Genomic DNA, 16,657 nt, shown 5'->3' with positions numbered 1-16,657 from the left:
AACACAAATTATTATGAATTATAAACCGCCAGCCCCGATCATAGGCACTTGTAGAACAGCCACTTATCTCGGTATTAAAATTTCTTCTGATATTAACGAAATAATCAAACTTAATTATGAGGCTCTTATCAAAGAAACTGTCACAACTTTAAAAAAGTGGCATAAGGTTCCTCTCAGTATTACTGGTAGGATCAATTTAATTAAAATGAGTATACTACCTAAATTTTTATACTTATTTAGGTCCATACCACTCTTCGTTAATAACATGTACTGTAAACGTTTAGACGGGATTTTTAGTAGTTATATATGGGGTTACAAGAAGGCTCGCCGATCAATTACTTTGCTTAAACTACCTCTTAACCAAGGCGGTCTCAACTTCCCCGACTTCAGACTATACTATTTTTCAGCTTTTCTCAGTCGTCTTCGCAGCTTGTTCATTCGCAACAAACAATTGTATTATTGTTACCAATTCTCGTTGGGAGAGGACTCTAATATGTTCTTAGCAAAAGTGAATGACCCAAACTACTTCAAGCTGGTAAAATTTAAGACCATTAGAGACCGTGTCAAAATATGGCAACTCATCTTGACTAAGTGTAATACGACATTTTTTCATCCTCAATTATCTTTATGGGCTAATCCTGGTCTTCCAGGGATATTCCATGATGGGACATTTTTACTGTGGAAAGCTGCTGGAATAGAGACACCTCACGTTTCAAATATATTCAAATACATGACTACTTAATACATAAAATGAAGCTATCAAATATATCAGATTCAGATATTTGGAAATGCTTCTATTCCAGCAAGGTCAGATCACTCATTAGTTTTGGGTATAGTGTTTTAATCTCTTTCAAACTAGACGACTGTGGGAAAATAGCGGAAAAATGGAGCTCTCGATTGGGTTTAAATATCACTGCTAATCAAATCTCTTCTTCGCTCTGCAGCATAAATCGCTCTGTTCACTATTCTAGTTTGAGGTTACAGCAATATAGTACTATATGCCAGTTATATTATACTCCAGAAAGAATCTCAAAATGGTCCAACAATAGCTCTAATACCGAACGGTCAAGCTGTCCTAAATGTGACCTTCTAGCTGCAAGTCTAGAACATATGCTGTTTACGTGCCCTAGACTTACTGAATTTTGGCTTAAAATAAGTCAAGGTATGGCTCAGATGTTGTCACAACCAATAACACTTAGTGTAACTAACGTACTGCTCGGAACCCCGATAGCCGCTTTACAAGTAGATCTTATTAATATCCTGATCGGATGTGCTAGACTGATTATCGCACGGACATGGATCTCAAGAAACCCACCACATGAGATGGAGTGGTGGCTTCTTGTTAAAGAAATCTATATTATGGAATTTTCTCTTGCTAAGATCAGAGGTGTTAAATCTCTACAAAAGATAGATAGAATCTGGGGGTCTTCATTCACTTGAAGGAGTTTTAGACGGGTAGTGGGGCTCGAACGAGCAAATGATACTTGTTAGAGAGGCGGCAGAGGAGGGCGACGAGGGAAGGATTGAAGCTTTGCATTCCTTAAAGGGGAAAGAGGAAGAAAAAAGATTAATGCTTTCTGTACCTGCTCTTGCATAAGCAATGTTTCTTTGATTTCTAATTTTGACTTCTGTACTTTTGCTCTGCTCGATTTATCTGATACTTTAATTTATAATTTGTCTTGTAATTTTAAATACTTTGTTGATTTGACCTTTTGCCCTGATTTCAATAAAAAAGTTTAAAAAATTTTTTTAAAAAAGACTAGAACGGAAGACTGTTTTGAAAGTAAGCCTCAGGTCATATGGCGGCAAACTTGACATTTTGTGGGCTGACCATAAATCGACTGTCCACAGAATGTTCATGGTGAAGGACATGTTTTCTTATACCCTCGTCAGGGGGTGGAAGTACAACCTGTGCAGCAGGCTGTTCATCTGTGTTACTTGCAGTGCATTTGCGATGCTTCCGACATGATACAAGTGAAAGAGGAAGGTAGAGGTGGGTGAGCAACTGAAAGCTCGAGCCAAGCTCGATCTTGAAACCTGGTTCTGTCTCAGCTCGAAGTCAGGTTGGAGCCTTAAGCCCGCAACGCACATTCAAGAGGCTCTGGCTTGTTAACTTTACACAAGATGTGGCATTATGGCCAGAGCTGCAAACTTTGGAAATGGGGAATCAGGTTTGTGTCTCAGCACCAGCTCAACATCCTTTGATTCTGGGCAAATCACGTAATCTTCCTGTGCTCCAATACCTTCCAGTGAAGTTTGCACTATATTAAAACTGCAGAAAAATGCACAAAGTGGTTAAAACAAAGAAGAGACAGATAACGATTTAGTGGCTGATTTGTATAAATAAAAATCAGAAAACCTGAATACATCACTGCTTACATACTTAAATTGTGTGATCCTAGATAAATACTGTATTTCACCAAAATTCCTTTTTCTTGATTTTCCTGTAAGAAAACACTTTCAAATTCGTGAGATCAGGATACCAGTTGTACAAAACCTATTGTGTTTGATCTAATAGACTATAATCTTATTGTATAACAGGGGTCTCTGACCTTTTCTGTAATGAGAGCTACTTCTGATTAGTGAAAATCGTTGTGAGCTACTGAAGGCCAAGTAACTCGCGCCCAGCTTCATTGACTTTATACCTAATGTCCATAGAGCCCGATACCTAATGTCCATAGAGCCCGATACTATGGTTTGAACAAAGTACTCTCAATAGGGGTACTATGATAGGGCTGCCATGTGCATCTGTGAGTACATGGTCTGTGGGGATGTATGAACATGTGTGTGAAGTGATGGCATATATGTGTATGGGTGACTGAGAGCTTGTGTCATATGGTCTTGTGGCACAGGACGTACCTTTTGCCAAATGTGGCACAGTTACATGTACAACACAAACATGCAACCATTTTCTCTTAATGGGAGAAATTTGAAGTGCAGAAAAATGTTCTGCATAAATGTTCGTAATAAGGAACATTTTTCTGCACTTGATGGAACATTTTTTTTCACTTCAAATTTCTCCCATTTAAAACAAGCATTGGCATAGCCAATAGGTCTCGCCTTTCGGACCTTATAAGTATTTAATTCTGCAGCACAAGATCCTTGGTGCAACATCAACTGTTGCATGGCTAAACACTTATAATGTCCCAAAGGCGAGACCTATTGGCTATGCCAATGCTTGTTTCAGTTTTCAAAGAGGTACGGGAATGATTAAAGAGTGTGAACTCAGAGGCCGTATACTTGATATGACACATTTTCTCCTTTTACAATGTGATTCATTCTTACAACATATAATACAGGCTCTAGTTGTGAAAAACGTGTTTTTATGATACGATGACATCCTTTTTGTAGCACTATCTCAACAAATGTTTAAAAAAATCAATGCACCTCGGTAGAATTTCCCACATCTTCTATAAGTATACAACTAATTTGTGTTTTTACGTTTACTTAATTATTTTCATAGATTGCAGCTTCATGGTGGGGCAGTTTTCAGGCTGATTTCATTATAGGTGAAAGAGAAAACAGGATGTGAAGGTAGACTATAATATAAACATTTTTAATATCTTTGTCCCATAACCTCAGTAAATTCACAATCTTATTAAATAGGTCATGTATCCCTACTCCTCTAATAATTTTAATAATCTTGACTGAAATTAGCTTCAGGTAATAGGAAATGTCTCCATATTGGAGAGTAAGGAGTGAGTTTTTAAAAGAGGGGATTTCTTCTATCCCATAAAAGTTTGGACAGATCAATAAGGAGCTTTAATCAGGGTGTTTAAAAATGTTTGGTTCATACTATTTGCATGTTTGTTTTATAATATTTCTTCAAATAGTGTCAGCTAGAAACCTAGTCATGGGAATGAGTTGATTCGCTGCCTATTGGGAGCAACAAAGACCATTTTATGTAAAGCTTGGACTTCAACTTTTTATTTTTTTTCAAACTAATTTTATTGTTTCAGTATGCCTCTACTAGTACCATCATGAGACAGGATCATTTCCCAAACATTCAGTAATGAGTTCTCGTCCTGTACATGCAATATCAAATATACTTGAAAGTGACATCACTCCCGATATCCCTATTTCCCATCTCTTACCTGCAACCATTCACGTAGTCTGCAGTTCCAGGTTAGGCACGATCTATAACCCCATCTGGAGGATCCAGTTCATAAACGTCCCTGCGAGGCCTCGCTCTAAACCGCCTCAATAGTTAACGGGTCAACAAAACACCCCCTACCCTCCCCCCACCCCTACAACTCCCCCCCCCCCCCCCCCACCGTCAGAGATGTCGCTCCTTCCGCCATCTCCCGGTATTAAGAGTGAGTCACACTGATTGAACTACTGGTATCTCAATGTCAGGGGACAAAAGGACGGGAGCTACCACTTAGTACCCGCGGCCCTCCAAACCCGCTACCCGATCCATAATGGCAATGCAGCCGTTCATGTGCGCAGGTCTTCTCGTGGAGGGGATCAGTCATTGTCGTCCGTCGGGTTCTTAAGTAAGTCCACCATCGCCACCCATGCTCTGGCTGCGGTCAACATTTTGTCATTATTAAAGCTTGGACTTCAATGATATATTTTCAGGCCAGGCATTTCCATTGCATCTTTTCTCCAGTGCCAAATTAGCTTAGCACTCAATTTGCATTTGTTTATATTATTACTTAAAATGGCTAATTAAAGAGTTGTTCTTAGATAATTGCATCTTTACAACACATAGCAAGGTATGCTGGAATAGAAAGGTGAGTTTTGGTTAAATAGACAACTTGATGTAAATATTGTTAACAGCTGCGCAGGGGCAAACGCACAGTGCTAAAAAGAAACTGGAAAAAGGCTACAGCAGACAGCTTGGGCCCAGTACTTCTAGATAGGGGACCACTGTTGACTGGCAATCCCAATGATGACGCTGTTGCATTCAATTTATGGATCTCCTCCGCCCTTGACACAGCGGCACCACTAAGATCTGTTAGGTCCCCGGGAGAGTCTCCTTCTGCCCCCTGGTTCTCGGGAGCCTGAGAGCAGGAAAGAGTAGGTGTAAAAGGCTTAAGTGGCAGTGGAGGAAAGACTATATCCCAGCTGCCAAGCAAGTCTATAAGGAAGCCTTGGAGAAGCTCCACAAATTGATGGTGGTGGCCATTAGGGAATACTTTGTTAAGCGTATCAAGAGTGTGGAGAACTCTGGAAAGGAAATTTTCTGGATTGTCAGATCCTTTACCAGTCCATCTGTAATCGAGGGAAAGATTCTGCCCTCTCCTTCCATGTGCTCAAAGTTATCCAACTTCTTTGAGGAGAAAATTCAGAAAGTCTATGCCTCATTCACAGTTGGAGAGCCATCCGGAATTACTAATTCCATTGGCACCTTGTCGGAGTTTTGTCCTATAACCTTGCAGGAATCACCTACAGAAATCCTAAGATGCAAGTCTGGTTCCTCCTTGGACCCTTGCCCACCCAAGCTTTTTGGGTCTCAGGCTCACTAGATCAACCCAGTACTAAACCACATTTGGAACACTTTGCTATCTTCTGGCACCTTTCCAGATATTTGGAGACATGCATTCTTACTACCCCTTCTGAAAAAAACGAATTCTGTCCCTTCAGAGCTTGGTAATTACCACCACATTTCATTATTGCCAACACCTGCAAAAATGTTGGAAAAACTGCCACAACGTCAACTTGCCAATTTCATTGATGCACGGGACATCTTGCACGACACAAAGTCCGGATTCCGGTCAGGATACAGTACTGAGATTGCATTGGTGGAGGTGGCGGAATCTGTGAAAATGACTGCAGATGCAGGAGCATCAGCAATGCTGGTCTGTTTAGATTTGTCGGCTGCGTTCGACACGGTCGCGCATCCAATTTTACTGGACAGACTCAAACAGCTGGGTTTGCAGGGAGCAGTTCGCTGCTGGCTCCAGTCCTATCTCACAGACCGCTCTCAAAGAGTCTCTATCCAACCGCATCAATCCGAACCGAACCCACTGTGGTGCAGCGTACCTCAAGGCTCTGCCCTAAGTCCTCTGCTTTTTAACACCTATTTGGTGCCACTTTTTACTCTCATTGCTACCTGGGAAGTGAAGGCAGTTTCCTATGCAGATGACACGCAGCTGCAGTTTTTATTTAAAGACCACTATGTGGACTCGTTTGCCAGATTTAAGGGGTGTCTGAAGGACATTGCGTGCTGGATGAACCACAACAGCCTGGAACTAAATGAGGACAAGACAGAGTTCCTGTTCTTTGGTTAGGCCTCCGCTCCATCCGCAGGGTTATGGTGGGCAGCAGAATTGGGCTCACCACCGTCTCCAGCAAATACATCGAGGAATCTGGGCATCGAATGGAATTCAGACCTATCTTTTGTGACCCAAGTTCGACACATTTCCTCGTCCTGCTTCGGGAAGCTAAGAAGCCTAAGGAAATTCCTGCACTTGTTACTGGAGGAAAGCCACAGGATCATAGTCCATGCTACTGTGATATCTCAACTAGACTATGAGAACAGTCTGTACCTAAGGCTACCTTCTTATTTGAACAACAGACTCCAGATGGTACAAAATGCGGCAGCGAGATTAATCTGACGGGTCCCCTTCTGTCATCATATCTCCCCTCATATCAGGCAACTGTATTGGCTCCTGGTAGCGAAAAGTATAGAGTTTAAGTCCCTGACCCAGGCCTTTTGTGCCCTGCATAATAAAGGACCTAGATATCTCAGGCATAGGTTTTGCCCATATCAACATAAACGCACTCTGAGATCCAACTCCCAGCACCTTTGTGTACCTTGCTATGCTAAGTCCTGAATGGCAGACAGGTCCTTCACACTGATGACCGCCAGGTTGTGGAACTCCTTACCCTCTCATATGCGCTTGGTTGAATCGGAACACGAGTTCAGGAAGATCCTGAAGATCAAGCTCTTTTGCCCAGGCTAGCCTCCCTGTTGGCCCTGATCCCTCTTCTGTTTCATCCGCTCAGCGCCGGGACACCTCTGTTTGAGGTAGCTGTCGGGCTCTATAAATAGCACTATTATTATTATTATTATTAGCTGACAAAGTAATCAATTTTACTTATCAGTAGTTTCTCCACTTTTTTAAATAGCACTATGCAATCAGCTTGAAACATCTTCTGTTCACAACTGTAAACACACTACCAAAATATCCAAGTCCTAAGCTTTTTTTATCCAGTCATCTTAAGGTACAATGATCACTTAATTCTTCTTCCTTGCAATTCAAAAGCATTTTAATAGGACTATATATAACGTATTGTGACAGTCATAGCTTGCATCATAAAAGCTACATTTAAACTTGGAATAAAGCGTCATACATTATTGATTAACCAGTCCACTAAAATATCCTTGTCTTTCTACTTATAAATACCTGGTCAGTGTTTCTAATTAGGTTAAAATGTCACCAAAATCAGTTAGATGTGCAGGTTTTTATCTAGCTTATTTCAGTCAAAAATGGACTGCGAATAAACTGCCAAATATCACATATTCCTAGTTTTGGAATCCTCAAGCAAGGACCCCAAAGCTCTGTGAATGGTGGAGATTTATAATGGTCAAATAATTATTTCTTGCCTAACTCTTCTCTGTGTCAACTGTAATACTTATGCAGAATAACTAATGAGCATTCTATGATTAGGTTTTGCCGTGGCTTTATTCATAGATCTGTTACGTTTGAATAAATTACAGAGTGGATTTTTTTACAGTAACTAACTCTAGCTTTAAGTTAAAAGGCAACAGGAATACAAGCAGTGATATGCAGATAGGGCCAGATGTACGAAATTCTTAATTTGTGTCTCCTAAATAAGAAGTCATCACTGTTTGCGAGTTGCAAATTGGTATGTACATATTTTGCGATTTCCTAATAGTGATTTCTACTGATTCGTATTCACTACTAGGAAATCGTAATTTCAAAGATCGCTAAATTGAGATTTCCTAACAGGAAATCTCAATTTCAGAAACAGAGGCCCAAATGAAGCTGGAAGCAGTTTGATGATGTTGGAGCCCAGGTGAAGGATAATTACAAGGTGTGGCCTCCAGCCAGAGACATAGCACACCTTCTGGAAATGGGGAGTGGCCCTGAAACACTGCTGCCAGCCCAGGAGAGCATCAGCACACTACACCGTGGCTGCAGAGGATGGGAAGGAAACTGGTAGCAGCAGGGAGTGGAAAACTACGTTCTTGGAGAGGGTGCTGGTGGTCCTAGCAGTGGAGTGTGTGGAGAGCATGGAGCAGCTATTTAGGAAGGCCTCCAAGTCCCTGAGGACCAGAAGACCACCATCTGTAAGGGGATACTTGAGAAGGCCAACTCCCTAGGGTGGCACAGAGGACCCTCCCCAGGATATGGAAGCAGTGGTATGACCTGTGCTCCCAAACCAAGGAGAAGCTGGCCTGCTGGATGACAGAGAGACATGGGACTGGAGGAGGATCATCAAAACACCCCCCACTGACTGCCATGGAGACGCTGATCGAGGGGACCCTTGAACCAGAGAGTGTTGCCCTAGTTGGGGAAATTAACACCTCCATCCCAGCAGGCAGCAGCCATGGTAATGTCATGTCCCCTTATGTACCATCTAGACCATGATGTTAGGCAGCCCACATCACATACACCACAGCATGAAATACTCCATTGAGGGGCTTGGCCCACCCAGGCAATGCATCATGGGAGTTGAGGTGCACCTCAATAGCACTGTTGTACTGTGTGCTGATGACCACACCAAACATGTGTGCACTTCACTAACATGTCATACACACATGTAGCAAAGTCACAACATTATAGTGCCAAAATATTAACCATTTAATGTCCGCTATGGAAAGCCAGCATCAGGTGTGCCACAGGCAGTACATTTCCTGCATAGACACCTTCACCAGGTCTATCACCCGCCTGTCAAATGCCACAGCAAGCCTGGCCAAGTGTACGGTCAGTTTTCGGACTGACATTCCACTGTTGACAGTCATTGCTCGTGGGCTGGTGCAGGTCACGAATGCCTGGAAAACATTCAAAAACGTGCCCCCCCCAAACCTAGGAGCTAGGAGGGATCCAGTTTCAGTGGCGTGTCTGTTCAGGAGCCTTGCACAACTAGGCTCACACACTGCCATCCCTCTGGGTCTGACACGACATCTGTCCCGCGACCCAGTACGGCAGAAAAACGACCCAACCGGGGACGAACAAAGTGACTCCCTCACATCTCAGTGTTAAGAGTTGCCTTTGTTTGTTTGGCACATATTTTGCAGTGTAACATTTATGTTCAGTTGTGGTAGCCACGTGAATAAAAGATGGTCACTCAGTTGTGCAACAAGCACCACCCCATGTGTGATGTTTCATTTCCATGATGTCATGTTATCCTTTACATCAGAAACAGTTCTTTGTTATCTGTATGTCCCTGAGTCACACAGGTTCCCTCCTGTTCCCACTGTAGAGGCTGTAGGTCATCGTCTGAGTCGCCAGAATCAAGCTCAATATCGATGTCCTGTACACCCTCGTCATTGCAATGTTGTGCAGGAAGGCACAGGTTGCTATGATTTTGTAGCATGTGTCTGGCCTGTAGAGAAGTGGCCCGCTGGTCTTGTGGATGCCTCGGAAGCAGGACTTTAGGATGCCAACTGTCCGCTCAATGAGTGAGCATGTTGTCTTGTGTCCCCTGTTGTATCTTCTCTCACTTGGTGTCCTCAGGGTCAGCTCAGGTGTGCTTAGCCGTGTCCATAAGTGTTACAGCAAACAAATGATGTACGGAATGCTGACAATGCAAACATTCTCCCCCACTCAAAAGATCTGGGTTAAATCCATCGTTCTTTTGCCCACTACGCCACCCCAGTTTGGACCCAGCCATATGCAAATCAGTCTTGACCATGTGCCCCATGGGAACAGTCCAGACCGAACTGCCAGGCCAGGTCCTCCCTGGACCGGAAACAAGCATCCTGGGACCGGTTTCAGGGTATGTCAACCTTCTTCAGCCAGGCTAGCTTGAATCCAGTGGCACAGTGAGCAAGGGACCCACGTCTGGGCATACCCATCCCACGTAGGGCGAAAAGTTTTACAGAAAACAAATGATGGACGGAATGCTGACAATGCAAACATTCTCCCCCAGTCAAAAGGTCTGGGTTAAATCCATTGTTCTTTTGCCCACTACCCCACCCCAGTTTGGACCCAGCCATATGCAAATCAGTCTTGACCCTGTGCCCCATGGGAACAGTCCAGACCGAACTGCCAGGACAGGTCCTCCCTGGATCGGAAACAATCATCCTGGGACCGGTTTCAGGGTATGTCAACCTTCTTCAGCCAGGCTAGCTTGAATCCAGTGGCACAGTGAGCAAGGGACCCACGTCTGGGCATACCCATCCCACGTAGGGCGAAAAGTTTTACAGCAAACAAATGATGGACGGAATGCTGACAATGCAAACATTCTCCCCAGTCAAAAGGTCTGGGTTAAATCCATCGTTCTTTTGCACCACCCCAGTTTGGACCCAGCTATATGCAAATCAGTCTTGACCCTGTGCCCCATGGGGGTGAATGTATGACATTGTTCTGCATTCTGTCCATCAGTAGTTTTTTGCATTAGCCATGTCCATAAGGCATAAGCACTGTCACATTAAGGGCATGAGAGGGGAAACCATTAGGTCACATCACACATACACTCCCGGCCAGGGCACTGAGTTTGAGATTCTCTTACGTAGCAGGAACCAATCTCCAAATTCCTCCTGTGCCAGTTGTCTGTGTATTCCACTGTGGCGGAACATGAAGGTGTCGTGGGTGCTGCCTGGTTATCTGGGCACTTGGTAGGTGATAACACAGGAGGCGTCACATTTCAGTGAGTGTGTGCTCTTCCTTTTCATGTCGATGTATTCTGCAACTGAAGGTGGCATATGGCAATATGTGTGCCATTGAAACAGCCTGTCTTGTCCTTGTCCTATCCCTCACTGCCAGAATCCTCATCCTCCTCGCCAAAATGTATAATGCCGCCATTGTGAAAGAGCCAGATGCATTTTGGAGATCATTCTATAGTTTGCACATGGTCACTTCCTGTACTGAGTCAGTGGTAATTGCATTTCTTAAAAAGCCATTTTGCGACTAGTCGCAATTAGGAAATCCTTCATACATGCAGTTGCGATTCACTAATAGGAAATCACTATGTGTGAGTTCTTATTTTGCCGATTTCCAAAATACGGTTTCTACAGGTAGAAATCGCTTTTTGTGACCGCGTTTTTGACATTCATACATACCAAATGCAAGTTTGGCATCTGCCCGAAATAGCGATTCCGTTCGTTAAGACATGCAAATTTGCTTCGTACATCTGGACCATTGAAACGTATAATGCTCTATTTTTTATGTTTTTAATGTAATTTGTGATTATTTTTAGACACAGATTCCAAAAGAAACCAATAGATCCTTCGACACATTTGCTGACAGTTAACCCATATCTATTTATACATCTGATGGCTAAAGTATTTTTCACTTGAACTGACCCCAATGCCTATTAAGAGTAATAACCTTTATCCTGAATAGTTGCATATCAGCGATGCTTGAGGCCATTTCAGATGTGTTCTGCATGTGTTGTAACACCTTTCAAATGAGGTTTCCCACAGTAATATCATCAACATTTCATGTGATGAAACTTTTTCTGTGTAAAGTGTGGAGCTATGTTGTTGTTGTACTAAGAGTTGTAGTTCAACTGAGGAAATTGTTAATTTTTAATTTGTCCTTAAAACCTTTTGACTGTAAGATCTGTAAATATTTATTCCAGAAGCATTACCTTCTTAATAACGATGTTTCTAAGTCACTCACCCCTTCTGGTTATTTCACTTGCTCAAGTATCTGAAATGTAATCCGATTTAGGTTACGTCCCTTTAAGTTTCAATGGACTGCAACTGGGTCTTTTGGTTCGTTTTTGTGTATATTGTTCTTATTTTAGTTTTCCTGGATGTCATGAGTTTGTAAGCTTTTCCTCATGGGTATATTACTATGTTTACACTAACTACAAAGATAGCCTAAGTTGTTCATAGCCTTTCCTTCCTGTCCAGTTTTCGATGAGTCTGTCAAGTAGATATTTCTTTGTGTTTATGCAAAATTTATATTTGATTCTGAATGGGAAACACAACTTATTCAATTCGCCTACAACTTGGATCTTGCATACAAATAGGTGTAAAATCTGTAAAAAATAAAATAAAATCATAAGGTGAATTAAATCATCTTGGAAAAGTTTATTAGCCACAGTAAAATTGCTTTGATTTTTAATAGGAACTTGTCTGTGTCTGTAAACAGACACACACACACACATCTATTAGATTTTGTATACTTTAATCTTGTTATCAGGATATGTGAAGTCTATGTTTGGTTTATGATCATACTTCAAAAATTGCAATTATTTATTCTTATTATTCTTGTGCATTTGTTGATTAAAGAGCTCTTCAATGTCTTTCAGTCATCAAACACTAAACACCATGAATCAGGTTGGAACGTTAAAAGCAAACTATTAAACAGCTGGTAATATTGAATGATAAAAATGCAAAATCATTTCATTATTGAGTATGACTACATAATGTACCTCACTGTGAGATGCATGATAGCATGGCATTTCCTATTTGGTAATATAAAAATGTCACATCTATAACTGAATAATATTTTGGTGTTATTTATCTACAGTGTATTCAATTAGATTGCCTGGAAGAGAATCTCGTGCTCGGGAACCCTTTGCAGAAGACATGAACGACATTGTTAAGGAAATAATAACTACGTTACTGCCACAGCTACAGGAAAAGCCTTTTGCGTTCTTTGGTCACAGGTAAATGCAATAACCATAAAAATAATATAGCCTCCTCCATTAACAAAGTTAATATTTGTATTCATTGAGCTTATATGGCAAATGTGCACCCCTGAGTGGATATGCTGCTGCTGTTAGAGTGGCAGTTTGCAAGAGAGTGGATAGGCTATGCTTCGTTGTTCTGGAGGGTTTTGCTAACACACTGGACCTTACAGATGACGAAACGGTATGGGTGTTAGAAGCAGGGACGTGAAACAACAGAGAACACTCAAAACCTACAAAGAGTGCAATAGTAGACACCTCAGGAGAGATTCATGAACTTTTTTGTGACTTACATTGTCATAAGTGTGAATTTCGCTTGACCATTTAGGCCTAATCCAGAAAACATGTTCTGTTGCTTTGTCTTACTGCATACTTAGTTATGAATTTCTAGGTGTCCGAAATGCCCATTCACGGTCCTGATTCACAGAACTTTATTTCTGTGAATATGCCTGTCTTGATCCCAGAAATGTTACAATTCCACTTAACATAACGTGAATTTGTAAAGCGCACGGTCACCCACAAGGGTATCATGGCGCTGAATAACAGATGTTTATTGTTACCCAACTCAGTGATACTCATTTTATCAACCTCAGAAGGATGAACAGCTAAATGGACCCGCTGGGATTTGAATCTGTGATCATGAGGTCAAACACTGGCCCCTACAGTGGATGCATTAGTCCACTGAGCCACCAGACCCATCTTAAGTCTGGAGAAAGACAAACTTACTCACAAAAACAACTTTGGGAATTGGGACTTGGTTGGAAAAACTATTGTATGATTGGCATGTATTGAAATGTTTCTTTGGGGTTGACTGAAACATGAAAATAGATATTTGGTTTAATTTAATTGATTTATTTAGCTTTAGCTGAAGTTTACCTATGACAGTTGTGCGGAACACTTTCTGTAACAATTTATGGTCACCATTAGTTAATTTTACCTTTATCTTTCGTCTCTTCCTACCATCCTTAACCCTAACATTTACAAAGGCCCAGCATGCAAACCACTAGCAATGATAGTTTTCTTTATTGAACATTTTATACCTAGCATTATATTTATATTTATTTGTGAGTGCATAGTGATAGAAATAAAATGATGTTACTCTATAAATAATACTGCATATTATGGCTTTTGTATTTTTAAAACTGCATAACATTTTTAAATCTCCAAAACATGTTTTTAAACACAAGAAATGTGCAGCTATTTGCATTTTGTCTAGAATACAACCATAATGCCAGATCATGACGAGTCAACACAAAAAAATTAATAGTGGGCACTGTGTCATCTTGTTGCCCTGTAATAATTAGTGCAAAAATAACACGGTGATAGAATGCTTAAATTAATCTGAGCCCCTGGCAATTGCTCGGGCCGCATCCCAATCCATTGTTTTTTGCCTACCATGCCACCTCAGTGTGGACCCAGCCATATGCAAATCAGTCTTAACTGTTCTCCTCTTGGGAACTGTACAGCCCGAACTGCCAAGCCAGGTCCTTCCTGAACCAGAACACAAGCAACCAATGACCGGTTTCGCCATTATTGTGGGCTCGTCACCAGGGTATAGTTCGGGCACAGTGGCACAGTGAGCCCGGAACCCACGTCTGGGCATACCCTGCACATTTTGGGTGTCAAATGCAAAAGCAACAAGGTGATGGATGAAATGCTTGAATTAATCTCAGCCACTGGCAATTGCTTGGGCCACTTCCCAGTCCTTCGTTTTTCGCCCACCATGCCACCTCAGTTTGGACCCAGCCATATGCAAATCAGTCTTGACTCTGCTCTCCATGGGAAAAATCCAGCGCGAAGTACCAAGCAAGTTCCTCCCTGAACCAAAACACAAGCAAACCAGGAACGGTTTCACCCGTGTTTTGGGCTCATCAGCCAGGTATAGCTTAGTTTCAGTGGCCCAGCTCAGGACTATATTGATCAATCAGATGTAGCTCTTGTTATAGGAAGGTTGGCGATGCCTGTTTTTGGCCTTCAGTACTGCTTTTACTTGCTGTCATCCTGTTCCATATTACTTATTACCTCCTCCTCATTTAATACCTTACTTCTGTTGTCAGTTGTTCTTCTTTTTTTAATTTTTTTTTTTTAATTTGTGTCCTCATTTGCCTTGTTCACACCATTCCACTTGCGTTTGTTTACTGGAGTGACCACAACCTCATTTGCTGAGACAGGAGTAAAAAAGGAAATGAGGGTTCACATGTAATCATCGCCCTTGGGTTGTGACTGCCCCCTTCCTTTTTCTCCCAAACACACAATTTCCCACGAGCAAGCCTGCTCTGTTAGAAAAAGGTGCCAGCTGAAGCAGAAGAAAGGCTTAATCATTCGACCCCTGATCTAACGGTCTTACTTGTTGCTCATACCAACATAAGAGGGGTGTCGCAAACTCATACCTTCTTTGCCCCTTGTCTGAAATATCCAACTTGGCCACAGTCCTCATAGAATTTAATCAGTCCTCATAACTGGGAGGGGCCTGTGACACCCACTGTCTGCAGATCTCTCTGCGGGCCAATTGAATAGCATAGAAATCCAACTTTGTGTCGTTATTATTGCGGGTCCATACCTCCAAAAATAACTAATAAAACACTTACCTTGTTATGTAACTTCAAGGAATTTGACAGGACATTACTCACAGCCTCCCAGAATGCCTAGATCTTTGGGAAGTATAAGAACATATGCAGATTATCTTCCCTAATGCTGCCACATTTTGGACACGCAACATCTCCTCCTTTCCCAAATTTGGATAGTCTTTTGGGGGTCCAGTAGGCCCTGTGAATGGTGAAAAGATGATTCCTCCTCAGGTATGCAGGTTTTACTATTTTGTACAACATAGACATAGATACTTGCCATTGATCTTCCAGCGTGGTCTCCGGCAAGCATCTTCCCCATAGGTCCACCGGCAGTGTAAAATCACCGTCTTCCATCTCATCAGCGAATACCACAATGCAATTTCTTTTTTTGGTACGGCCGCAGACAATAGCCTTTCTTCGAATTCATTGTATTTCCCTATTTTAGTATCCGTGGTCCAATACCAACTCTGCACCTGAAGAAACTTAAATCTCGAGATCCTTTGGCCGAATTCCTGATTACACCATTTCCACATGATCAAACGGCCTTTGTACAGTAAGTGCTTCCACCTTAGTATACCGGCCTCCCTTGATGGGATTGCCAGTGCATCCTTTGTCTTTTCTGGTGAGTCCGGAGAGTCCCAGATGGGGGCAAACTGACTGAAATATGACAATGTTATCACCTTCCTGACTTTATACCACGTCTCAGCCATGCCCACTAGAATCTTCAACCTGACTTTTTTTAAGTATTTTGGATCTGCATACTTGAACATAAAACCGACTTCCCCTCCATTCTCTTTCTTCAACAGCAGCTCAAAGAGCTTGTCAATCTCTGATTTTGTGGGTCTGTCCAAAAGCATTCTCCCATTCTATAATAAGAAAGCCCAAGAGTAAAAGAGCAGATCTGGTCATGCTAATCCACCTTTCTACAACCTCCTTCTCCACTTTTTCAAAGCAATCTGTGGCCCTTTGGATGACAAAATAAAAGAACTTATCCGACTTTGCATCTTTGCAAACCGATCTTTCTTAAATGGTAGGGGAATGGAATCAAGGAGGAAAGTGAACTTCGGAAGAACTATCATCTTTATAAGGTTAACTTGACCAAACAGAGTTAGGGGAAGATACAACCAGTTCTTCAACAAGCCACCCACCTCTTTCATAACTTTTTCAAAGTTTTCTTTGGTAAGTTTTGCAATATCTTGGGTGATCTTAACCCCTAAATATCTCATATCTTTTTTACACTTTACCTAGCCTACCTCTGTATTCCAGGCCATAGCCTCAGTTTTCTGTTTATTGATGTAACCTAAGATTTT

General features: G+C 41.9%; 1 protein-coding gene across 2 annotated transcripts in view; it reads left to right on the top strand.

Annotated features, from left to right (window-relative positions):
- The window catches only part of OLAH (oleoyl-ACP hydrolase), a 183,494-nt gene that overhangs the window by 70,215 nt on the left and 96,622 nt on the right, over positions 1-16,657 (top strand). For both annotated transcript variants that reach the window (XM_085631278.1, XM_085631279.1), the window contains exon 3: positions 12,621-12,759. In XM_085631278.1, the coding sequence (XP_085487404.1) occupies positions 12,621-12,759 (139 nt within the window). The remainder of the gene's footprint in view (positions 1-12,620; positions 12,760-16,657) is intronic.

This window comes from Triturus cristatus, chromosome 10 (assembly GCF_964204655.1).
Source record: "Triturus cristatus chromosome 10, aTriCri1.1, whole genome shotgun sequence".
NCBI lineage: Eukaryota > Metazoa > Chordata > Amphibia > Caudata > Salamandridae > Triturus > Triturus cristatus.
This window is presented reverse-complemented; position numbering and strand designations above follow the sequence as displayed.